Source organism: Staurois parvus, unplaced genomic scaffold (genome assembly GCF_062004578.1).
Source record: "Staurois parvus isolate SC_StPar_1 unplaced genomic scaffold, SC_StPar_1.0 ptg000827l, whole genome shotgun sequence".
In the NCBI taxonomy this organism is placed as follows: domain Eukaryota; kingdom Metazoa; phylum Chordata; class Amphibia; order Anura; family Ranidae; genus Staurois; species Staurois parvus.
This window is the reverse complement of record NW_028318623.1, coordinates 4,906,077-4,933,257: the sequence shown is the minus strand read 5'-3', so window position 1 is coordinate 4,933,257 and position 27,181 is coordinate 4,906,077. Positions and strand designations below refer to the sequence as shown.

The window sequence follows — 27,181 nt, the reverse complement described above, 5'->3', positions numbered from 1 at the left end:
AAAACCCGCACTTCTCTTTTAAGGTCTATCTTGCATGTACACACACATATACTAAGGCCAATTTAAGCAAGAGTCAATTATCCTACCAGCATGTCTTTGGAGTGTGGAAGGAAAGTAGAGTACCCAATAAGAGAGTACTTCAATAAAAATGACATTACACTGACTTAAAGATGCTATAAAGAGTGAAATGATTAATTACCCACTAAATGCACTCTGCCAATATACTGTAGCAAGACTAAATTAACTTACTACTGTTAACTAGATTCTCTAAACAACCTCAACTAGTTCAGAGATATAAAAGCGTCCTGGTGCACACCTTGGGCATACAACCCCAACAGCAGGGAGGTGTATGCGCTCTAGTGAATGGGTTACCCCTGTAGGTGTATAAAAGTTCCCGGTTCCTGGTATACAATGGGGCCCTTTTGTAGGTGGTGCACTTTCTCTTTAAGAATGAATAACAGAGACTAAGCGGAAAGTAAGGGCAGTCTCCATTTGGGCTAACAATATGTGGCAAACGTGAAAGATATGTAGTTCAGTTCACCACTTTCTGGATGGCGGCTAATAGCTTAGTGATCAGCGCTTCCCAGCGATCAGGTCACGGATTGTTACTCCGGCCGCAATCTCTCTTTGGACCCCAAAGCTGCAGCTATTCTCTCTCTCAACTCAGTCTCTGAAGGCAGCTCTAACAGGCTCAGATGCAGGTCTGTCCCATCTCCCTGATGTGGGGGAACAGGCACAGCAACAGGCCCTCTTAGCTCCTCTTGAATGGCTCCGGTCTATCAGCAGTGGGATACAGCTTACCATGCAAAGACCTGCTTTGCAGGGAGAAGAAACAAAGAGATTGTTCCGTCTATACATGTCAGGGCTCCCAGGGTATGACCAGAGGTATGTGACTGACGCAGGGAAATGCAGACTTCAGATATGTTATAACCAATATAATTTATTAACACTAACAATACAAACATAAACGCAGTGCAATACTAAAACATAACACAGTGCAAACAAACCAAACCAACCACCCACAGATGACAGTACATACAATGCAAGCGTCGTCAGGCAGGCCGGGTCAATATCAATCGGGCAGGTAGGTACAGGGGGAGCAAGCGGAGAATGGTCGGGGTCACAAGCCAAGTTCAGCAGGTAGCGGGCAGCGTGGTACAGAGGGTCAGGCAGAGGAGAATGGTCAGACAAGCCAGGGATCAGGAGCAGGAGAAAGGTCAGACAAAGCCAGGGATCAGAGCAGGGTCAGCAACGAATCAGACAGGAACAGGGAGCAGGAACAGGATACAGGGCCCAGGAGAAACACACACCAAGGCAGAGTCTGCAGGTCTGGCCATCCCTTAAATACACCAGTATAATCAGTTCCAGGTGTTTGACTGGCTGCAAGGTTGAGTCTCTGATTGCTGGGAGCACCCGCTGGCCAGCCCTGGTACTGCAGCTCATAAGGCAGGTGAGTCCCACCATTGCTGGCCAGTCCATTCCTGACAACATAGAGCCCTGTGTTGTATGTCATCACAGGCCTCTGGACTGTGATTAGACACAACCGATCAGTAGGACCTGGCCATGAATCATTGACTGGGACCTGCTTTCAAAATCACACTACATATGTCTTAGAGGAAATCGGTGGGGGCATGTGCGCGCCCTGAACCCGGAAGCAGGAAGCGATGTACAGGTACATGTACAGTGCAATGAAGGCAGCCAGTCCTACAGTTGTTAAAGTCATGGGCACACTTGCAAGCCTAGCATTGTTTTTAGAGTTTGTGCTATGGCTTCCTTCAGCACTACATGAGAACCTTGGCTTTTTCAGGCAGCAGCAGTCTGGTGACCATCAGATGTACTGGAAAGTGCTTCAGGATTAACTTCTCTTCACCAAATATTTTCCAACTTTATATAAAAATATACCCCAAATAAATAAGAACCAAACAAGCTGATGACAAATGTATTTAGCAGTCGTATTTTCTTGGGCATTAGCTGAAATATCTGTACAGTTAATATGGGAATGGTCAGGTGTCTGGAGATGAGCCATGGAAATTGCCAATCTGTTCATAACGTAGACCTTTATAAATGTTGTCCTGAGCTGGCCATGGTCCTTTAAACATTTCAACAACTCAAAAATCAGCTCACGATGCTCCATCTCTGGATATGGATGTTCCTGGGGCTTGCAGGTAAAACTTACTCACCATCACATATCTTTTCTGTTGCAGCTCAGACAATTGCATGGTAACATGAAAGAATACTTGTTCTTAAAACAGAAATGGTGTTGTCTTGAAGTGTATGTATGTCCAAAACATTTTTTCTGTTTTGGATCCATTGCAGAAATATTATAAACCTATTATGTTTTTATTGGTGTCTGTGTCCCTGCTTGTGAGACTCACCTTCTCCATTTGTCCTAGATTAGTGACCATGGCCAACAAGATAGAACGTATTGGGAAACCCAACATTTTAAAATTATTACCAGAACAAAACATAAGGGAACATTTTCCAAAGTGGACAGCTGTTCCAGGGACGACTCTCCAAAAGGGTATTTCCTCTCGCTTTGGAAAACATAACATAGTTACATAGTTAGTCTGGCTAAAAAAAACAAAAGTCCACCCAGTTCAACCATAGAAAAAAAAAGTTAAAATCCTATACCTACAGTTGATCCAGAGAATTCTCTCACTTCCTATTACATCTCTGGGAAAGTGAGATGGGGCATCAAAAAAAATTAACTGGCGCATGGATTACCATTCCCTACAAAAGGAAAGATAGCCCTGAGTACAGGGAACAATGATTTGGGGGTTTCTTCTCCCTGCAAAGCAGGGAGAAAAAACAGACATAAAGTAAAGTAAAAGCAACACACATTACACACTGTTAGGCACACAATTAACCTCTTGATTGCCCCTAGATGTTAACACCTTCCCAGCCAGTGTCGTTAGTACAGTGTCATTGTACAGTATTATCACTGATTACTATATTAGTGTCACTAGCGATGTCAGTGACCCTCCCAGATAGTATCTGTTAGTGCCAGATTGCCCATCGCTCTATCACAGGCCCACTATAAGTTGCTGATCACCGCCATTACAGTATGGCGTGTATAGCTGAGTACAGGGGTGGACTGACAACTCATGGGGCCCCCGGGCAATAGGGGATCATGGGCCCTTGTGTTCTTGCCCAAACTCAAAAAAGCCTATGAAAAAGGTACCAGGGGCAGCTCATGGGGCTCCCTACTGACCCCGGACCCTCGGGCAGTGCCCGAGTTTCCAAATGGTCAGTCCGCCCCTGGCTGAGTATATTCCATCAGACCAGGCAACTCTTTTCCGATCTTCTTCTGTCCAATTTTGGTGAGCCTGTACGAATTGTAGTCTCTGTTTCCTGTTCTTAGCTGACAGGAGTGGCACCCAGGGTGGTCATCTGCTTCAAGGTTCGACGTGTTGTGCATTCAGAGATGGTATTCTGCTTACCTTGGTTATTTGAGTTACTGTTGCCTTTCTATCATGTGGAACCAGTCTGCCCATTCTCCTCTGACATCAAGGCATTTTCTTCCACACAACTGCCACTTACTGGATATTTTTTTTTTTGGACCATTCTCTGTAAACCCTAGAGATGGTTGTGCATGAAAGTCCCACTAGATCAGCAGTTTTTGAAATACTTAGACCAGCCCACTTGGCACCAACAACCATGCCATGTTCAAAATCCCCTTTCTTTCCCATTCTGATGCTCGTTTTAGAACTTCAGCAAGTTGTCTTCACCATGCCTACATGCCTAAATGCATTGAGATGCTGCCATATGATTGACTGATTAGCAAATCGAGTTACCAAGCGATTGAACAGGTGTACCTAATAAAAAAAGGTGAGTGTATGTACTGTATATATATACTGTATCTCCCTATATACACCCTAAATATATTTTTGAAACATAATTTCAATCATGCAAATACAATATTACTTACAACAGGGGTGTCTGCCTCTTATCTTTGCAGCTTGACTATGGTGGTGTATAGGGAACTCCATGCACATAGTACTCTAGACCTTCAAAGATCCAATGATGCCACTTTTAAAGGTCGAATGGCCTACATTTTGTCCCCCTTGCATGCCTGGTGACCTGGCCCTGTATTCTATATAGACCTATCCACATAACTCCTGGCCTCTCTGTTGCAATGATGGAGGCTGGACTATGCGTACTGTGATGCTGCATCCGCAACAACAGCACCTTTCCCCCAGAAGCCCACCACCCTCCTTTACTCCCTCTTTGCACCATTTAGATGTCGGAAACAAGAGGTCCAGCCCTGTCAACACACCTAATCATTCCAAGTTGTAGCTGACCCAAGGTTATGGAGTCTCCTGATGTGACAGGTGTAGCATCAGTGATTTTCTCAGCACTATCATAGAGTCAGTATGCATGCGCATTAATACCTCAAATACCTGGAAGTATTTAGTTTGCTCTTTCTTGCTGAATATAGCAATGGGGGAGCAAACAGAAAATAATTATATGCTCTTGGGAAGTAAGAGTAAAGTTTAAACTTTTCCAAGAGTTGGCAGCAAATTTTAGGTGTCTGTTCCACCAAATATTAGTAAACTATTTTTTGATTCCTTTGCAGCTGCTGCTCCTCGGTATGATGATGATGATAAGATTATTAATGGCTATGAGTGTGCCCACCATTCCCAGCCTTGGCAGGTTTATTTCACCTATAATGGACAACGTTGGTGTGGTGGCTCCCTGATCACAGCAAGTTGGATCATATCTGCAGCTCATTGCTATAAGCAGTAAGTTCTGTGATTCTTCTTTGTAGATTGGTATTACTTGGCAATCCAGAACAGGATTGGAGGAAAAGAAATGTAATCTCCAAACACGGAAAGGTTTCTTCACAGTGAGAGCTGTGAAAATGTGAAATAGACTCCCTCAAGAGTTGATTCTGGCCAGCTCAGTGGATTGCTTCAAAAAAGGCCTGGATTGATTCTTAGATACACAGAATATAACTGGATACTAACGTTTATAGGTAAAGTTGATCCAGGGAATATCTCTCTTGGGGGATCAGGAAGAAATTTTCTTCCCAGCAGGAGCAAATTGGATCATGCTTTGCTGTTTTTGTTTTGCCTTCCTCTGGATCAACTGTGGGTATAGGATTATAACTTTTTTTTCTTTTTTTTTCTATGGTTGAACTGGATTAACTTTTGTCATTTTTGAGCCAGACTAACTATGTAACTATGTAAGAACACAGACCAAGCCAGTGGCCTAGGGCCAAAATGGATTGGATCTCTGAACAGGATTAGAGAGGGTTGCCATAAAAATCTGATTTATAGTTGTCTGAACAATCTGACCAGTGGGAATCCCCTCCATCATCATGCAAGAGTCTACTCCATCACGGTTAGGAGTATCCTTGCAACAAGTCAGGACGGGATGCCATGACTGGAAGCTTTTCGGCTAGGCATTGGGAGGTACATAGATGGCCCACACCTATAGCAAGGGCATTATTCAACTTTGGTCAAAGCACCCCATACCTGCATAGGCAGTGTTTTGGTAAAGACGAACATACCTTTTAAATGTGACACTTGGTGAAGAATTTGAGCATTCGAGTGTTTTAGAAAATGTTACTCTTCTCCACTACACGTTCATTTTAACCAGTTGCCTTCCACCCTATAACAGAATTACTGCTACAGGGTGGCAGGGCTGCACAAAATCACATATACATACATGATTTGCATTTCTGGGTAGGGGGGCTTGCTATCGGCTGCTGGGGATGTCAATCACCAGGTCCCAGCTGGCGATTCCCAGCTGGGACTCGGTGGTCGTCAGTAGGGCTGAGAGGGGAGAGATCTATGTGTAAACAATACAGATCTCTCTCCTGTCAGCATGGACATGCTACTTTGTATCTCTCTGCACAGCATGTCTCCCTAGTAAAACACACACAGCACGCAATGTGAAACATACACAGCACACAGTTAACCCTTTGATCGCCTCATATGTTAACCCCCTCCTGCCCAGTGTCATTAGTACAGTGTCAGTGCTTTTTATTAGCACTGACACTGACCTTTGCAGCTGCTGCTCCCCGGTATGATGACCGTGTCACTGGGGATGTTAGTGGCAGGTAGTCAGTTCCCACCAAGTGTCAGAATGCCCACCGCAGTCCCGCAGTACTGGTATAAGTCGCTGATCGCTGCCATTACTAGAAAAAAAAATAAAAATAAAAATTCCAGCATACATACCGCCATTTGTAAACGCTATAACTGTAACCTAAGCCAATACACTTATTGGTTTTTTTTTAGTAAAGACGTAGCAGAATACATTTTTGCCTAAATGTATGAAGAAATTTGATTTTAAATTTGTTTTATTGGATATGTTTAATAGCAAAAAGTAAAAAATATTGTTTTTTTTTTTATAAATTGTCAGTCATTTTTTGTTTTTAGTGCAAAAAATAAAAAACGCAGAGGTGATGAAGTACCACCGAAAGAAAGCTCTACTTGTGGGAAAAAAATTGCATAAATTTCATTTATGTACAGTGTTGCATGACCGTGCAAATGTCAGTTAAAGTGACGCAGTGCCGTATTGCATAAATGGCCTTATCAGGAAGGGGGGTAAATCGTCTGGAGGGCAAGTGGTTAATATTCTCAGTTCTAAAAAGTTACTGAAATGGGATTAGCCATGAATTTTATTGAAAGAAATATTTAACAGAAACCATTTACACATTGTCTGTAGTAACCCTTTAATATGTACAGTTCTTCTTTATTCTTATATCCAACTTGCACAGGCCCAAGTACCTTATTGCTCACCTTGGGGAACACGACACTACTAAACATGAAGGAACCGAGCAGCATATCCAGGTGGAAAAGGCTTATCAGTACTTCTACTATAACCAGTATTACATAGATCATGATTTCATGATGGTCAAACTAGCTGAGCCTGCCCAGTTCAATCAGTACGTCCAACCCATCTCAATAGGCACGTCCTGTCCGACTGAAGGAAGTCAGTGTCTGGTGTCAGGGTGGGGAAACCTGAAGACCTCTGGAGGTAAGTTCATTTTCTGGGATTTAGAAATAATTGTTGAACTTTATTCTGAAAAAACAAAAAAGGGAAAACCATATACATTTTAAGAGAAACTAAGGGCTACCCTGAGCACATAGGAGACAGGGCACACGACAGGGTGGGCTGGAAGGCAGGAGAAGAGTTACGAATTGGTAGGGAATGATTTTAGGATATGACGTAAGGAGCAGGGAGGAGGTGGTCAGAGATTAATGAAACCTTGAGGAGGTACAGACAAATTGGTGAGCAGTTTGGCCCACACTCTTGGAAGATGTGTAAATATGGAGTGGCCAGCCCAATCCCCGAATCTTAATCCAATAGAAAACTTGTGGGGTGACATCAAAAATGCAGCTTTTGAGGCAAAACCAAGAAATAGAGAAGAACTGTGGAATGTAGTCCAATCATCCTGGGCTAGAATACCTGTTCACAGGGGCCAGAAGTTGGGTGACTCCATGCAACACAGATGTACAGCAGTTCTCAGAAACAGTGCGACTACAACCAAATATTCATGAAGTCATTCAAAGGAAAGCAAAATCTTCAAACATTTTTCAGTTTATATAGCGAATGTTTGAGTTTGTAAAGAAGAATTCAAACACTGCTATTTTTTTTGAACAGTCTAATAATCACTTTTCTTCAATTGTTTTTAGAGGAACAACACAAATTTGATATATTTTTCTTCATGTTTTGATTTGGAATAGAATGTGTTGTGTTCCCAATGCATTTGTGTGTATAGAAATAAAAGCTATTAGAAGGATTTTGAGCTTTATTCACTTTTTTTCAACACACTTGATTGACTATTATTTTGAACATAACTGTAATTAATCACACATAAGTTTAAGGAACTGAGGTAAGGGAAGAGAATATGGATTTAGTAGGGAATGTTGTACTTTTGTCATAGTATCGGCAGATCCTTGATGGTGGCAAAAAGTTAAATTGTTGGTGATTTTTGGACGGCTGGTTTAACCTTAATAGTCAAAAATATATATGATTATGTGGTGTTCATGAAGGAAGTACTTGTTAATGTTTATTCCAAGTGAATAATGGTGTACAATGACTGGTGTGTACCCATCGAGTTGGTTGTGAATGGCTGGTGGCCGGTACGGGTTTCCAGTGCAACATGACATTGGGTGGCACTGTCAAGGACCCGGCTTTAATGGGTTAATTTGAATTCTTTTATATTTTTGAAGAACTGGTGTATAAATTATGTTATTGTTATTAACTTGTTATTTAATAAAAGCTGTGGCCATAATACTCCAACAAAAAAAAAAATATTATTTGTCATATTGTATTATCTATGATGTTTAATGTGTTTGTTTTTGATGTTCAATATTACTCCACCCCCTCAGCCCCACCTGGCTCATGATTTGCCCTGCAAAGCACAGGTTGGCTTCAAAGCAAAAATGTATTTTTCTTTTTTACACTTTCGCTGCTACCATTTTTTTCCATGATTTTAAAAGAGTGGGGAAGGGTCATATATTGTCAGGTGTTTATTGCTGTCTGTTTCTCTTTTTGGTTACCAGGCAAATAGGTGAGAAGGAAATCTCAAATCTAACTAAATACAAGCTTGCTGGAGGTTCCAACCCTCTCCCATACTATGCAAACTGAGCAAAGTTGTTTAACCACATGCCGCCCAGCCACTGTAGAAATACGGCGGCAGGGCGTCACGGCTGGGCAAAACCACGTTTTAAAACGTGTGTTTTTAAAACAGGTAGGGGGCGCGCGCAAGGCGCCCTGCCGCCCTACCTGTCCCGCCGATCACAGCCGATCACAGATGTCAGTCGCCGGGTCACAGCCGGTCGTTAGCGGCTATGTCCCGGTGATCGGCGGCAATCACTGACAGAGAGCACAGCTGCAGTAGCTGTGCTTTCTGTCAGTTCCCTGACAGCTCCAGGACACGCTGATTGGGACAAAAGAGTTTCTCTCACCAGATCAGTGGTGTTCCCTGCAGTACACACCCCCGCCCCCTAGTAAAACACTCCCCTCACACAGTTAACCCTTTCCCTGAATAATAAACTTAACCCCTTCCTCCCCAGTGCCATTAGTAGTGTCAGTGTTTTTTTTTTGCACTGATCACTGTATTGGTGTCACTGGGGATGTCAGTGACCCCAAGTCAGTACCCCCCAATGTCAGAATGTCCGCAGTCCCGCAGTCCCGCCATAAGTCGCTGATCGCCGCCATAAGTCACTGATCGCCGCCATAGGTCGCTGATCGCCGCCTAGGTGATCGGAGTGGAAGCGGGTACCTGTCAAATTCAGGTACCCACTCCTTCCGCCCCCCAAAGGAGCCAATCCTTAATGGGGAGTGGGGGACCAGTCTTTAAAGCTCAATTCCCCTTTTGGATGGAGCTCCGCTTTAATCTGGAACTGCACTGTGATTAAAATACTTATTGAAAAGAAAAACTTTCCCAAAATAATGTAAATGATAATGTAAAAATGTCGATGTGTATAACATCACCTGTTTCTTAAATTATTCTGCATTATAGTTGATAACAATATGTTTTACTTATTATTATATTTATTTTTTAGTGCAGTATCCTGAAGTTTTACAGTGTCTTGATCTTCCTGTTTTGTCGGATGCCAGCTGTAAAGCTTCTTATCCAAATCAGATCACTAAAAATATGTTCTGTGCTGGGTACCTAGAAGGTGGCAAAGACTCATGCCAGGTGAGTATTAAAGATAAATAGAAATATGAATATTCATCAATGTCTTTACACTGTATTTTTTGGATGGTAAACTTATCCATGGCAGACCGTATGACTGCTATAACCAGTGTGGGAACTAACATTCAGGAAAGGGGGGCCCTGGTCAGGACCAGAAGGTAAGTTGTGTTACCAGGGGCGGACTGACAACTCATGGGGCCCCCGGGAAATAAGGGATCATGGGGCCCCTGTGTCCTTGCCCAAACTCAAAAAACCTATGAAAAAGGTACCAGGGGCATCCCATGGGGTCTTCAAAAAAAGGGGGATTTGTGAAAAGAAATTCACAGAGAAAGCGGCTACATTATGAACAGAACGTGACACTCAGAAAAAATTTCCAAAAATTATGCTTTATTACACATATATAAATATGACATATGGGCGTTCGCCCTGGTTTACCATCACCTCAGTATGAGACAATACACACAGACCTAAAACCATATAAAATGACATCAAGACCGGTCTAAATGCATGTGCAACAGAAAAAATGACTGCAGGAGTCTAATGTCCCTGTAGCACAAACACATAGGTGAACACTTCCCAAAAGAGGTGTATCCAAAAATTATACCATAGGCATACCATAATGTTAATTATTATATGTAGAACAATACCATTATGGTGAATCCCAATCAGGGAATCCAAAAATTGTACTATGGAAAAATATCACATATATACAATGCAGCAAGCACAATAGGCGTCAAGAAGAGAACAACAAGCCTCAGGCCTGTATGGGGGGAGACATAAATGTCAAATATATGATGCAATTCATTCCTGTGCCGGCACAAGTGGTTGGGGCCCATTCATCTGTAATATAAACAGCTGTATCCTAGAGCTCTTGAATGAAATAATGCCCCATTTATTCCCAGGGTGGAAGAAAAGATGCAAAAAGCAGCACTCTGCTAGAAATGGTATCTTCACCACTATATGTGGACTACACACCACCTTTCGTAGGGAAAACAGGACATATCCCAAAAGATCTTCTGCCCGTTGAGATATATATGGTATATCCTGTATCCTATACAAAGCACCATGATGTCCCCATCCTGTAGTGAGATAAATGATATGTGGGAAGTCACTGACAGAGTATACACTCAATAAGATATATAGGTCATATAGATCACAGAGGACCATATATCTAATGTCCTGTAACAGTCCACTCACCACCTGTGCTGTGGGTATTAGGAATGAAAAAGATGTCCTTCATGGGTACTGCCATACACGGCCACAGAGGCCTAGGAACCACCGCTGACATCCGCCGATATACCGCGGGTTCCAGCCCCTTCTTGGCGCTTGTGCTGCTCACACTTGCCTCATGGCATATGAAGATGGCTTCCTCCTTATGGGTCAGCGTGCGTTCCACCTAATGCGCATGACCGGAAGTGACGTATCTGACGTATGACGTCAACGCGTTTCGCCGATGGGCGTATCTCACTCAGCTTCGTTTGGTCCTGACGAAGCTGAGTGAGATACGCCCATCGGCGAAACGCGTTGACGTCATACGTCAGATACGTCACTTCCGGTCATGCGCATTAGGTGGAACGCACGCTGACCCATAAGGAGGAAGCCATCTTCATATGCCATGAGGCAAGTGTGAGCAGCACAAGTGCCAAGAAGGGGCTGGAACCCGCGGTATATCGGCGGATGTCAGCGGTGGTTCCTAGGCCTCTGTGGCCGTGTATGGCAGTACCCATGAAGGACATCTTTTTCATTCCTAATACCCACAGCACAGGTGGTGAGTGGACTGTTACAGGACATTAGATATATGGTCCTCTGTGATCTATATGACCTATATATCTTATTGAGTGTATACTCTGTCAGTGACTTCCCACATATCATTTATCTCACTACAGGATGGGGACATCATGGTGCTTTGTATAGGATACAGGATATACCATATATATCTCAACGGGCAGAAGATCTTTTGGGATATGTCCTGTTTTCCCTACGAAAGGTGGTGTGTAGTCCACATATAGTGGTGAAGATACCATTTCTAGCAGAGTGCTGCTTTTTGCATCTTTTCTTCCACCCTGGGAATAAATGGGGCATTATTTCATTCAAGAGCTCTAGGATACAGCTGTTTATATTACAGATGAATGGGCCCCAACCACTTGTGCCGGCACAGGAATGAATTGCATCATATATTTGACATTTATGTCTCCCCCCATACAGGCCTGAGGCTTGTTGTTCTCTTCTTGACGCCTATTGTGCTTGCTGCATTGTATATATGTGATATTTTTCCATAGTACAATTTTTGGATTCCCTGATTGGGATTCACCATAATGGTATTGTTCTACATATAATAATTAACATTATGGTATGCCTATGGTATAATTTTTGGATACACCTCTTTTGGGAAGTGTTCACCTATGTGTTTGTGCTACAGGGACATTAGACTCCTGCAGTCATTTTTTCTGTTGCACATGCATTTAGACCGGTCTTGATGTCATTTTATATGGTTTTAGGTCTGTGTGTATTGTCTCATACTGAGGTGATGGTAAACCAGGGCGAACGCCCATATGTCATATTTATATATGTGTAATAAAGCATAATTTTTGGAAATTTTTTCTGAGTGTCACGTTCTGTTCATAATGTAGCCGCTTTCTCTGTGAATTTCTTTTCACAAATCCCCCTTTTTTTGAATGCCTCTTTTGGCTACTGAATGGAGACCAAATATTGGGTGACATGATAAATCATTTTACAACCTCTTAATAACTATCTTTTATACATGCATCCCATGGGGTCCCCTACTGACCCTGGGCCCTCGGGCAGTGCACGAGTTTCCAAATGGTCAGTCCGCCCCTGTGTGTTACCTAATGTCTGTCTGCATGTTCTAAGTTGCCTATTCTGTATCTCCTTACTCCTTATGCAATCGTGTACGTATCTTATTCTGCATGCTCTCATTCTGTAAACAATGCTTTTCATTCCCAATTCTACAGCACATCATTCCATATACCATATTGTACAATACTTTTGCACTCCTGTGTTATGTATGCCATCCTGTATACTTCCTATACCACTGAGCCACATTCCATATGCATTGCTGTACATTCCCTATTCCACAGTGCCCCATTCCAAACGCCATGCTGTAAGACCCCTATGCAGCCAAGCCTCATTTTGTTTGTCACGTTGTATGTTCCGTATGCCTCTCTGCCCCATTTAATTTGCCATGTTGTGCATTTCCTATGACATGACGATCCATTATGTATGCAACTTTGTACGATCCCTATCCATAATGCCTCATATAACATGCTGCACATTCCTTATTATGCACCATCCTATTCTCTATGCCATGTACAGTATTATGTTCCCTATTTTGCAATGCCTCATTCTGAATACAAAGCCTCATTTTGTATACCATGCTCTACATTGTGCCACTGCCTCATTCCATATACCAAGCTGTTTTTTCCCTATCACCAGTGCTGGGACAAGGTCATCTAGCTCCCAGGGCGCACATATGTTCCCCAGCTGTATGAGCGATATGGGTCAGCAAAAATCCCCTTCCCCCAAAAAATCAAGCACTAAAATGCATGTTTACCCCCTAAGTATAAATTTCCCTTCCTCCCAGTAGCTTGTCTCTTCCAGCATTAAAGTGAAGTTCCACTCACACTGTCAAAAAAAACTACAAAAACTGTAGCTGCTGACTTTTAAAAAACAGCCACTCACCTGTCCCACAGTGCCCGCTCCGCAGCCCGTTTCATCAGCCGTCTGGTGTTCCAGGCGCCAGCATCTTCAGTGTGGTTATCCGGCTGTGACAGCTTGCAGCTTCACAGCCGGGTGCCTACTGCACATGCCTGAGCCGCGCTGCGCTTCCAGAATGGCCCCGTAGTCTTCTGGGACCTGTCACGTGTCTCAGAAGACCACAGGAAGGGAGGGGGGAAGGACAACTGAATGGCCCCATAGTCTTCTGGGACCTGTCATGTGTCCCAAAAGACTACGGGGAGGGAGGAAGGGAGGACACATTCCACATCCGATCGCCTAGGCTATCGCAGTGGAAGTGGGAGCTGGTACCTGTCAATTTTGGGAACCCGCCCCCCCCCCACTCCCCAAAGGTGCCAATCCTTAATGGGGAACGGGGGACCAGTCTTTAAAGTGGAACTTCCTCTTTTGGGTGGAGTTCCGCTTTAAGTTTCCAGAAATAGTGATGCCACTGTCATTACTACTGTCAGCTTGCAGAGGCAGGAACTCTCCTCCTGGCACCCCCACCCCACATGACACCACAGCGCCCAGGGCAGCTGCCCCTCCTGCCCTCCTTCCCTAATCCTGGCCCTGCCTATCACATACTGCCTTATTTTGTATATAATGCTATACGTTTCCTATTCCACACTGCCTTATTCTGTGAATTTATGAATTTATCATGCTGTATGTTGCTCTATATTCCATGTTCAGACTTTTTCACTCTGTGTGGCATGCTATACATTCTTTAATTTACACTGCCATTCTGTACACTGTGCTGTACACAGATCTAGCAATAGCAAGGAGATTTGGGAGCACTTCATGCTTTCTTCTGCAGGCGAGCTTTATGGGGATGCTGACTTCATTTTCCAGCAGGACTTGGCACCTGTCCACACTGCCAAAAGCACCAAAACCTGGTTCAATGACCGTGGGATTACTGTGCTTGATTGGCCAGCAAACTCACCTGACCTGAACCCCATAGAGAATCTATGGGGCATTGCCAAGAGAAAGATGAGAGATATGAGACCGAATAATGCAGAAGAGCTGAAGGCCGCTATTGAAGCATCCTGGTCTTCCATAACACCTCAGCAGTGCCACAGGCTGATAGCTTCCATGCCACGCCGCATTGAGGCAGTAATTGCTGCAAAAGGGGCCCAAACCAAGTACTGAGTACATATGCATGCTTCTACTTTTCAGAGGTCCGATATTGTTCTATGTACAATCCTTGTTTTATTGATTGCATGGAATATTCTCATTTTCTGAGATTGTGGATTTGGGGTTTTCATGAGCTGTAAGCCATAATCATCACAATTATGACAAATCACAGCTTGAACTATCTTGCTTTGCATGTAATGAGTCTATCTCATATAATAGTTTCACCTTTTAAGTTGCATTACTGAAATAAATGAACTTTTGCACGATATTCTAATTTTTTGAGTTTCACCTGTACATTTCTTTTGAATTTTGTTTTGCTATTCTGTCTCTCGGTGTTACAATACACCTAACATTCGATTTTTAGACTGATCATTTCTTTGTGAGTGGGCAAAAATTCAAAATCAGCAGGGGATCAAATACTTATTTCCTTCACTGTAGTTCACATTGGGAATATTTATCATGTCACTATTTTGAATTTGAGAAAAGCGCCATTGTTATTGTATAATTTTCAGTGACATTTGCAATCAGACCTCTTCCTGTTCAATTGATACCCACTATTTGGTAATATAATAGGTTTGGTAGGTTTGCCTACATGCATCTGTGTAAAATGTCTTTGAGACCCAAATGAACAGTCACGAGCAGGGGTGGACTGACAACTCATGGGGCCCCAGGGCAATAGGGGATCATGGGGCCCCTGTGTCCTTGCCCAAACTCAAAAAAGCCTGTGAAAAAGGTACCAGGGGCATCTCATGAGGCCCCCTACTGACCCCGGGCCCTCGGGCAGTGCCCAAGTTTTCAAATGGTCAGTCCGCCCCTGGTCACGAGTCCTTCTGACATTCCAGCTCTGTCTTAATCAGCTAAAATGAAACTGCAAGCTTAGGTACCAAAGAAAGATTTAGAATTCTACCACATAACTGAAATAAAGTGTTTTTTTTAAATGTTCCAGCATCTATAACTTTTTTGTTCAGGTTTTGAGGTACAATGGTGAATACATACTGTATTTTTCGCTCCATAAGACGCACCTGACCATAAGACGCACCTAGGTTTTAGAGGCAGAAAACAGGAAAAAAAAATTCTGAACTAATGGACTGCAGACATAGTACAGGAGATGACCAGAGACTGCGGACAGCACAGGGATGACCAGAGACTGCGGACAGCACAGGGATGATCAGAGACTGCGGACAGCACAGGGATGACCAGAGACTGCGGACAGCACAGGGATGATCAGAGACTGCGGACAGCACAGGGATGACCAGAGACTGCAGACAGTACAGGAGATGACCAGAGACTGCGGACATAGTACAGGGGATGACCAGAGACTGCGGACACAGTACAGGAGATGACCAGAGACTGCAGACATAGTACAGGAGATGACCAGAGACTGCAGACAGCACAGGGATGACCAGAGACTGCGGACACAGTACAGGGTATGACCAGAGACTGCGGACACAATACAGGGGATGACCAGAGACTGCGGACACAGTACAGGGGATGACCAGAGACTGCGGACACAATACAGGAGATGACCAGAGACTGCAGACAGCACAGGGATGACCAGAGACTGCGGACACAATACAGGGGATGACCAGAGACTGCGGACACAGTACAGGGGATGACCAGAGACTGCGGACACAGTACAGGGGATGACCAGAGACTGCGGACAGTACAGGGATGCCAGAGACTGCGGACAACACAGGGATGACCAGAGACTGCGGACAGTACAGGAGATGACTGCTGACCTTTGGGGAGGTGGGGAGCGGGTACCTGAATTTGACAGGTACCCGCTCTTACTTCTGCGGAGTTGTTCTTTGACCTTACCTGTTCCTCTATCCAGCCGCGCGCTGTCTTCCCGGCTTCTGTAATGGCGCTCGGCTTGACAGCCGGGTGCCCAGTGCGCATGAGCGAGAAGTGCTGCGCTTTGTGATTGGTCCGGCGGCTTCTGGGATCTGTCATGTGTCCCAGGTACCGCCTTACCATTCACAAAAAGCACCGCTTCTTGCGTATGCGCACTTGGCACCCGGCTGTCAAGCCCAGCGCCCACACTACAGAAGCCGGGAAGACAGCGCGCCGCTGGATAGAGGAACAGGTAAGGTCAAAGAACAACTCCGCGGAAGTAAGAGCGGGTACCTGTCAAATTCAGGTACCCGCTCCCCACCTCCCCAAAGGTCAGCAGTCATCTCCATAAGGTCCCACTGCAGAGCTGAGCGGCCGGCCCGCTATTCTGACACGGCGGCGGTGGAAATACCGGACCGGCCGCTCCATAAGACGCACTGACATTTTCCCCCCTTTTTTGGGGGGGAAAAAAGTACATCTTATGGAGTGAAAAATACGGTACTTTTAGAAGCTGAAGGATGGTTTATTCTATGCAAATGAGCACAAAACTGAGTACGCAATTATTAGTGGTCTTATGCTTTTTATAATGCCCTACACTGATGTATCTCAATGTTCACAGGGGGATTCTGGTGGACCGCTGGTTTGCAATGGAGAGCTGTATGGAGTGGTCTCCTGGGGTCAAGGATGTGCGCAAAGTGGATATCCTGGTGTCTACACCAAAGTCTGCATCTATTTTGACTGGATTAAGAACGTTATTGAGAATTATTGAAGTGAACATTACACCAAAGCAAATTTATATTAAAGCATTGTACATTTTCCCAGCATCTCTGAGTGTCCATATTACTTTACACTGTCTGTTGTCCTTAACCACTTGCCCTCCAGAGGATTTACCCCCCTTAATGACCAGGCCTCTTTTTGCTACTCGGCGCTGCACTAATTCAACTGATAATTGCGCGGTCATGCAATGCTGCACCCAAAAGAAATTTATGTCCTTTTTTTCACACAAATAGAGCTTTCATTCGGTGGTATTTGATCACCTGTGCGCTTTTTATTTTTCACGCTATAAACATAAAAAGGCCAAAATTTTGAAGAAAAACAATATTTTTTACTTTCAGCTATAAAAAATATATAGTAAACTCAAAGTTGGTTATAAATTTAGGCCAAAATGTATTCTGCTCCATGTTTTTGGTAAAAAAAATCCCAATAAGTGTATATTGATTGCTTTGTGTGACAGTTATAGTGTCTACAAACTATGGTATAAATACTGCAATTTACGCCATTTTTCTGCTATACAGCGCTGCGCTAGTTTAACGGACAATTGCGCGGTCATGCAATACGGTAAATTGAGCTTTCTTTTGGTGGTATTTGATCGCCTGTGCGGTTTTTATTTTTTGCGCTATAAAAAAAAGGCTGACAATTTTGAGGAAAAAAAACAATATTTTGGACTTTCTGCTATAAAACATGTCCAGTAAAAAAAAAAAAGGCAAAAATCAAATTTAGTCATACATTTCTGCCAAAATGCATTCTGCGACATGTCTTTGCTAAAAAAAAAACCCAATACGTGTAAATTAATTGGTTTACGTGAAAGTTAGAGCGTTTACAAATGGCGGGAAAGATACTGGGATTTTTAGTTTTTTTTTATACTAATAATGGCGGCGATCAGCGAATTATGGCGGCGATCAGGGACTTATGGCGGGACTGCGGCAGACATTCTGACATTGGGGGGTACTGACTTGGGGTCACTGACATCCCCAAAAACACTAATACAGTGATCAGTGCAAAAAAAAAAAACACTGACACTGTACTTATGGCACTGGGGAGGAAGGGGTTAACTTTATTTTGCAGGGAAGGGTTATAGGAGTGAGGGGAGTGTTTTACTAGGGGGTGGGGTGTGTGCTGGGCGGGACAAGGCTGATCAAGAAAGAGAAACTCTTCTTTCTCGATCAGCTCATCCTCGAGCTGACATGGAAGTGACAGACAGCACAGCTACTGCAGCTGTGCTGTCTGTCACTGTTTGCCGCCGATCGCCGGAACATAGCCGCTAACAAGCGGCTGTGACCCGGCGACTGACATCTGCGGCGGTGATCCACGGGACAGATAGGGCGGCGGCGCGCCTCGCGCACGCCCCCTATTTGTTTACAAAACACACGTCTTAAAACGTGGTTTTGCCTGTGAGTGCCGCCCTGCCGCCGTATATGTACAGTGGCTGGGCGGAATGTAGTTAGCTCACCAACTTTTTTTACTCAAGGAGATGTTATATTCTTACCACAGCCAAGGAACTGTTTAACAATACAGCTAAAGACTGAGAACATGTACAGTATAGACACCTGTTGTTCAGACTTCAAAGAGGTCTAAACAGAATTTGAAGGTACAGTGCCCTGAAAAAGTATTCCTACCCCTTGAAATTTTCCACATATTGTCATGTTACAACCAAAAACGTTAATATATTTTATTGGGATTTTATGTGATAGACCAACACAAAGTGGCACATAATTGTGAAGTGGAAGGAAAATAAAAAATGGTTTTCAAAATTTTTTACAAGTAAATATTTTCAGATATTTATTTGTAAAAAATCTTGAAAACCATTTTTTAGAATCGCAATAGATTAAGGCAAATATACACTATAGATGGATATGCTTTGTTCATTTTCCATTTTATAAGTTTACAGCCACTTTATTCTAAATACTTCCTCACTACAGATTTCTTACAATGTAAAATTAAACCAACCCCAGACCATAATAGTTTCTGTTTATAACACAACTGTAATTTCAGTTTAAATCAGCCTAATACATTGTAGTTTCTTAAAAACAAAAGGTATGGGAAGTCTAATGATTAACTAATTAAATGATATTAATTAAATAATTAAATAATAATTAAATGATTAAATTAAATGATTAATGAAATTTTCATAAGGATCCAGCAAATACGAGGTTGTAAACATTGCTGAAGGCCTCTTTTCTTTGTCGGGGGCTGAGATGCTGTCAGGGATCGCCGCGGCGCTGGTCCCGGCGCATGCGCATTAAGCCTTCTCATGCAGGGATGGGGGCGCTGGGTCCCGGCCCGCCACGGCTGAGACGAAGTCCGCGCATGCGCACTCGGAGCTGCAAGTGCGCGCCTGGCACCAATGACAGCGCGGGGCGTGATATTTAAATCTGACAGGAATTGCCGAATGGTCTTTCCTGTATCCTGATCCTGTACCTGTGTTTTCTGATTACTGCTGCTGACCCGAATTGATTGACTTGCTGTATTTTCCTGCCCTGACCCTTGGCTTGCCTGACCTCTCTCCTGGATGCCCCTTTATGGATCTGACCTTCTGTTGCTGACCTGGCGTGTGACCCGACCATTCCTTGCCTGCTGCTTTGTACCGCACCGACCCCCCGGCTACCGACTCGGCTTGTCTGACCTAGCTTTAGCTCATCCATCCATCCGTCCATCCATCTCACTGGGACCCCCCGGTCTCCTCACATCAGACTCTTACCCTCTGGCGGACTCCTCTACCACTGGTGGGTATACCCGGTAGTCGCGACCTGGTCTCGGAGCACTCCAAGTCCATCCCCACCATCAGGGGCCCTGGTGAACAAGTGCTCCGGAACTTAGACTCCGCGCTCCAGGGAAGCCTGACCAGTGGGTTGCTAGAGGTGCTGTCAGGTGGTCCCTTACAGATGCAGCCAGCAGGAGCAGCAATTGGTGTCTGTCAGGGTCTTAAGGGCCACATGAATCATTTGTCTAGGGAAAGTGAATTCCACAGATGGTGGGGATGACCTGAGGGAAGACTTAGCAGAATTATCTCTGGCCTTCTGTTTTGCAGTGGATGCCCTGAAAATTCCATTTAGCAGATTCACAGTTAGGAATTTGTCCATTTTTAATCATATTTTTATTAATTGTATAAGCAAGAAGACAGACGTAAAAGCAGAGAAACCAACTGTTAAAGCATAACATTCCAAAATATGAGAAAGAATGTACAAATATTAATTCATGGGGAATATAGTACAATCAAATAGCAAAAAGAAAGTATGAAGTCTCAAATAAAAATCATGGCATAAAATTGTTAGAACATTTAAATATATATCTGTAATGTGAGTCACATAGCAGTGAAGCTCAATTGTGAGCAGGGGCAGACTGACCATTTAGCCACTCAGGTACTGCCCAAGGGCCCGGGGTCAGTAGGGGGCCTCATGGGATGCCCCTGGTACCTTTCATAGGCTTTTTTGGGTGTGGTTTGAGTGTGGGCAAGGACACAGGGGCCCCATGATTTCCTATTGCCCGGGGGCCCCATGAGTTGTCAGTCCACCCCTGATTGTGAGTATAGAATTTTGTGTTTGTTTATACTCAATAGTTAGAAGGAAAAGAAAATGCAGTTAAGGTAACAGGTCTTGAACAATCCCAGACCTAACAAAGAAAGAAGAAGGCGCATAATGGAATGAGCTCTAGCACATTATGCACAATTAAGGACACACACCAGCTATATCAGAGGATATTCAGTCCGTGAATAGTCATATAATAGACAAGAAAAAAAAAATCTGGTGGAAAGCCCCCACAGAGAAAGGAGGTACTCTCATGTGACCCAAGTAGTTTTAAATGTAACCGCTTAAGGACCGCCCTATAGCAGATATACTGCTACATGGTGGCACTTGTGCGCAGAATTACGTATATATACATAATTTTGCATTTCCGGGAAGGGGGCGCACGCAAGGCGTGCGTACCCTACCCATACCGCCATTTGCAGCCACAGATGTCAATCACTGGGTCCTGGCCGGCAATTACCCTCCAGTGCCCGGTGATTACCAAGCATTTCCGACAGGAAGGAAGATTGTTTTGTTTACAAACAATCTTCCTCCCTGTCAGCTCAAGCACACTGCTCGGGATGTCTGTGCACAGTACAGCCATCCCGATCAGTGTGCTTACAATGAAGCACACACCCCCCACCCCCTAGTAAAACAATCCCAGCATACAGTTAACCCTTTGATCACCCCTCACATTAACCCCTTCCTGCCCAGTGCCATTAGTACAGTGTCAGTGCTTTTTTATTAGCATTGATCACTGTATTGGTGACTTTGGGGTTTCAGTGACACCAAGTTAGTTCCTCCCCCAGTGTCAGAATGTCCGCCACAGTCCCGCTATAAGTCGCTAATCGCTGCCATTACTAGTAGAAAAAAAAATCCCATTATCTATACCGCCATTTGTACACGCTATAACTTTCACGTAATCCAATTAATTTACACGCAGTGGGATTTTTTTTAGTAAAGATATGTAGCAGAATACATTTGGACCTAAATTTATGACAAAATTTGATCTTTTGCATTTTTTTACTGGATATGTTTCATAGCAAAAAGTCAAAAATATTGTTGTTTTTTTTTCAAAATTGTGGGTGGTTTTTGTTTATAGCGCAAAAAAAATAAAAAATGCACAGGCAATCAAATACCACAGAAAGAAAGCTCCATTCGTGGGAAAAAAAGGATATAAATTTAATTTGGGTGAAGCATTGCATAACCGCGCAATTGTCAGTTAAAGTAACGCACCGCCGTATCACAAAAAATGGCCTGGTCAGGAAGTGGGGTAAATCCTTTGGAGGGCCAGTGGTTAACACTTTTTCTGGTTCTAGATGGAATATCACTTCAGATTTTGAGCGCGGTCATACGCATATTTGTTTCTTTACACTTACAAGCCTAATGTTTTTAGAGTTTGTGCTATGAGATCTTTCAGTACTACATGAGAACCTTGGCTTTTCCAGGCAACACCAGTCCTATGTGGTGTCCTTCAGTTACAGATGTACTTGAAAGTGATCCAGGTTTAACTTTACTTCAACAAATATGCTCCAAGGTTAGGTATAAAAATATACCCCAAATAAATAAGAGCCAAACAAGTTGATGACAAACACTATATACGTAGCAGTCACTGTTTCCTAGGGGTTAGCTGTAGTTTCTATGCAGATAATATGGGAATGGTCAGGTGTCTGGAGGTGAGTAATGGGAATGGACAATCTGCTCACAATGCAGACCTTATAAACCTTGTCCAGAGCTGACATAAGGTGGGATATGATCTCCATGTATAATACATAAGGGGGGATATGAGCTCCATGTATAATACATAAGGGGGGATATGATCTCCATGTATGATACATAAGGGGGATATGATCTCCATGTATGATACATAAGGGGGGATATGATCACCATGTATAATACATAAGGGGGGATATGATCTCCATGTATAATACATAAGGGGGGATATGATCACCATGTATAATACATAAGGGGGGATATGATCTCCATGTATAATACATAAGGGGGATATGATCTCCATGTATAATACATAAGGGGGGATATGATCTCCATGTATAATACATAAGGGGGGATATGATCACCATGTGTAATACATAAGGGGGGGATATGATCACCATGTGTAATACATAAGGGGGATATGATCTCCATGTATAATACATAAGGGGGATATGATCTCCATGTATAATACATAAGGGGGGGGATATGATCTCCATGTATAATACATAAGGGGGGATATGATCTCCATGTATAATACATAAGGGGGATATGATCTCCATGTATAATACATAAGGGGGGATATGATCTCCATGCATAATACATAAGGGGGGATATGATCTCCATGTATAATACATAAGGGGGGTATGATCTCCATGTATAATACATAAGGGGGGATATGATCTCCATGTATAATACATAAGGGGGGATATGATCTCCATGTATAATACATAAGGGGGGATATGATCTCCATGTATAATACATAAGGGGGGATATGATCTCCATGTATAATACATAAGGGGGGATATGATCTCCATGTATAATACATAAGGGGGGATATGATCTCCATGTATAATACATAAGGGGGGATATGATCTCCATGTATAATACATAAGGGGGGATATGATCTCCATGTATAATACATAAGGGGGATATGATCTCCATGTATAATACATAAGGGGGGATATGATCTCCATGTATAATACATAAGGGGGGATATGATCTCCATGTATAATACATAAGGGGGGATATGATCTCCATGTATAATACATAAGGGGGGATATGATCTCCATGTATAATACATAAGGGGGGATATGATCTCCATATATAATACATAAGGGGGATATGATCTCCATGTATAAATACATCAGTGGTTCATATAGTGAACTCAATGTAGTTATTCACCCTGAGGTCATCACAGAGGACAAGGGGGCACTCTTTACGTCTGGAAGAAAAGAAACTTAATCTCCAAACACGGAAAGGTTTCTTCACAGTAAGAACTGTGAAAATGTAGAATAGACTCCCTCAAGAGTTGGTTCTGGCCAGTTCATTGATTGCTGTAGGAAAGTCCTGGATTATTTCTTAGATACACAGAATATAACTGGATACTAACATTTATAGGTGAAGTTGATCCAGGGAATATCCAATTGCCTCTCAGGGGATCAGGAAGGAATTTGTTTTCCCAGCAGGTACAAATTGGATCATGCTTTGCTGGGGTTTTTTTTGCCTTCCTCTGGATCAACTGTGGGTATAGGATTATAACTTTTTCTTTTTTTTTTCTATGGTTGAACTGGATGGACTTTTGTCTTTTTTTCAGCCAGACTAACTATGTAACTATGTAAGTGTATCCATAGTGATTATGTCTGCTATAGGACCAATGGCAGAACTACTGCTTGGGCTATGGGGCCCAGTGCAGAGAGGCGCCTGGTTAGGACCAGAAGTTGTGCTACTTTTAGCAGAAGTAAACCTATCAATTTTATAGTTTCCCCCCAAAAATATGCAAGGCATGTTGTGAATGATAACTGTCACAGTTGCTAGTGCTCTCAACCAAACTGTCAAGTCATCAATTGGCTGCTGTCATAAAAGGATCATATGTGAGGCACTGTGGCTACTTGTTTGGCTGTAAAGAATAGGATGGTTTAGTTCAGCGTTAATGTACGTCTGTTGTATTAGAACCCCCCTCTTTCCCAACTTCATTGGTGTCGGTGTAATTTAGACTGAAATAAGAGATCTAATCAGGGCTGAGATGGGGGAGGGGGGTGCAGTAGGGGTAGTTGCCAGACATAGTGTTATTAAGGGGGGGGGGCTCTCTCAACCCTATCCGGACCTCCATCAGCACAGTATTGGACAGGATTTGAGCAAGTCAGAGGAAGCGAGTAGTGGAAGACTTTGCTAGCTTCCATGTTTACAAAAAACAGCAATGCTCTGGTGCAGGAGCGGACTGACAACTCATGGGGCCCCCGGGCAATAGGAGATCATGGGGCTCCTGTGTCCTTGCCCACACCCAAAAAAGCCTATGAAAAAGGTACCAGGGGCATCTCATGGGGCCCCCTACCGACCCCGGGCCCTCGGGCAGTGCCCGAGTTTCCAAATGGTCAGTCCGCCCCTGCTCTGGTGAGATGTCATATTCTATGTGGGACACGTGTCTAAGCAGCACTGCATTCAGCTTGAAAAGGTGGGGTTGACATATACCCCCCTTCAGCCATAACATGATGACCACTGATAGGTAAAGTTAATAACATTGTTGATCTCGTACAATTTCATCTGAAAGTGGATGGGACATATTAGGCAGTAAGTGAACTTGTCTTCTCTGAAGTTGGTGGCAAAAAAAATGAGCAAGATTTGATCGACTTTGACAAGAGCTAAATTGTAATAGCTAGACAGTTGGGTCAAAGCAACTCCGAAACTGCAGCTCTAGTGGGATGATCCTGGTCAGGACCCACCAAAAGTGATCCAAGGATTGGAAAACAGGTGAACCAGGAACGTGGTCATGGGTGGCTCAGATTCATTGATGCACGTGGGGAGGGAAGGCTAGCCCAATAGCAGAGCTACTATTGCTCAAATTGCTAGAAGTTAATGCTGATTCTGATAGAAAGGCGTGAGAACACACAGGTCATCGCAGTTTCTTGCGTATGGGATTGTGTATCCACAAACTGGTCAGGGTACCCATGCTTACTCATGTCCACAGCCAGAAGAAACTATAATGGGCACATGAGCATCAGACCTTGACCACATAGAAATAAAAAAATGTGCTCTGGTTTGATGAATTTAAGAATGGTTTGAGGAACACAACAGGGAAGTTGAGGCATTGAGATGGTCTCCAAATTCTCCAGATCTCAATCAACTTGATGTACAAATAAAAAGTGCGCTAATTATTCACAAGACATGCAAGGATAAATAATAAAAATAAATGAATTCAGAAATATAAACATAAATCCAGCCACCATAACAGTGATAGTCCAATATCAACTTAATGTCAATCTTGAAAACAAACACCCATGTGCAAATCCGACACCAGATGAAATGAATACACTCACCAGAGCTATATGCTGATTATATTATGAACCAGCATGATAGCATTTTGCTCTGGGAGCGATGATCTGCAGGACATCCCAGTAGAGGAACAGCAACCAATAGTGATCCAATCAGCACATATGGAACAGCTAAGCAGCACATATGGAACAGCTAAGCAGCAAATGACCTTCCAATAACATGGGCAAAGCTCGAGGAATAAGAAGAGATATGATGGTGCAGTACGTTTAAAACCAGTAAAATTTTATTAATAAAGTATTGAACTCACAAAGAAGGTGTCTAGCCGACACCAGCAATGACAGCCTCTAAAATGCCACATCCACAAGGGAAAAACCAAGGGACGAACCTCCTGCACTGCGATCAACCCAGCCGACAGCTGGGAGGAATGTTCCAACGTCACGTCCATTAGGCCAGCCCCAACGCGTTTCGTCACTTGACGTCTTCACTATTGGTTGCTGTTCCTCTACTGGGATATCCTGCAGATCATTGCTTCCAGAGCAAAATGCTATCATGCTGGTTTATAATATAATCAGCATATAGCTCTGGTGAGTGTATTAATTTCATCTGGTGTCGGATTTGCACATGGGTGTTTGTTTTCAAGATTGACATTAAGTTGATATTGGACTATCACTGTTATGGTGGCTGGATTTATGTTTATATTTCTGAATTCATTTATTTTATTATTTATCTAGTGGTGTCCATGCCTCAATGGAATCTGGTAGGTGGTCATAAGGTTATGGCTGATCAGTGTATGTGCAAGTGTAATCAAAAGTCCAATCCTATCATATTAGTATCCACATAAAACCACTCAGGGCGGAGTGTCCATAAAACTGATATTATGCACTATACTTATGGAAGCTTATATGCAGTATAATATGTTGCACATGAACTTTTATGGAGGAATAATGTCCTGCTTTCTAACTCTGTTTCTTAAAAATAATCAGTTTTGAGTTTAGCAGGTTTGCTGACATGCCATGTGCATTTTGGACCCAAGTGGATAGTCATGACCCCTGTTGACATACCAGCTGTGTCCTTGCCATGTCTTTTTAAACAAAAAAAAAAAAACCTGCAGGTTTTGATACCAAAACATGAAATTTAAAATATGGAATTATAAGATATAACTGAAAAAAAAGGAATTTTATAAATGAAATGTACCAATATCAACAACTTTTTTGATTAGGTTTTCAGATACAATGATGAAGATATATTTTCAGAAGCTGGAGGATGGTTTATCCCACACAAATGAACACGGAACTTGATTATCAGTGGTCTTACCTTTAAGTACTTTCCTGCACTGATTTACCTCTTTTTTTCACAGGGGGATTCTGGTGGACCACTGATCTGCAATGGAGAGCTCTATGGAGTGGTCTCCTGGGGTAAAAACTGTGCCCTGCGTGGATTACCTGGTGTCTACAACAAAGTCTGCATCTATTCTGACTGGATTAAGAACGTTATGGAGAATAACTGAAGCCAATGTTAAACCTAAGCAAACGTAAAATAAAGCATAGTGCATGTTCCCAGCATC

At 43.1% G+C, this 27,181-nt stretch overlaps 1 protein-coding gene across 2 annotated transcripts; it reads left to right on the top strand.

The window, feature by feature from the left end:
* Window positions 1-2,083: 2,083 nt before the first annotated feature.
* Window positions 2,084-27,181, top strand: LOC149443870 (trypsin-3-like). Of its 2 annotated transcripts, none has more exons than XM_089655195.1 (5): window positions 2,084-2,165; window positions 4,577-4,742; window positions 6,725-6,984; window positions 9,522-9,658; window positions 16,971-17,175. In XM_089655195.1, exons 1-5 carry the CDS (start codon window positions 2,126-2,128, stop codon window positions 17,118-17,120), a joined length of 753 nt encoding a protein of 250 aa, XP_089511321.1. In that variant the 5' UTR covers window positions 2,084-2,125; the 3' UTR covers window positions 17,121-17,175. The 2 variants fall into 2 exon arrangements, with proteins under 2 accessions (XP_089511321.1, XP_089511322.1); XM_089655196.1 differs by lacking the exon at window positions 16,971-17,175 and adding an exon at window positions 26,975-27,181 and having other exon boundaries at window positions 2,107-2,165.

What these genes read in the sequence shown, in the direction of transcription:
- LOC149443870 (XM_089655196.1), top strand. Translation starts at nt 2,126, where the DNA reads ATGCTCCATCTCTGGATATGGATGTTCCTGGGGCTTGCAG. An exon ending in AAACCTGAAGACCTCTGGAG is followed by an intron (nt 6,985 to 9,521) that starts GTAAGTTCATTT and finishes TTTATTTTTTAG; the next exon opens with TGCAGTATCCTGAAGTTTTA. An exon ending in GTGGCAAAGACTCATGCCAG is followed by an intron (nt 9,659 to 26,974) that starts GTGAGTATTAAA and finishes TTTTTTTCACAG; the next exon opens with GGGGATTCTGGTGGACCACT.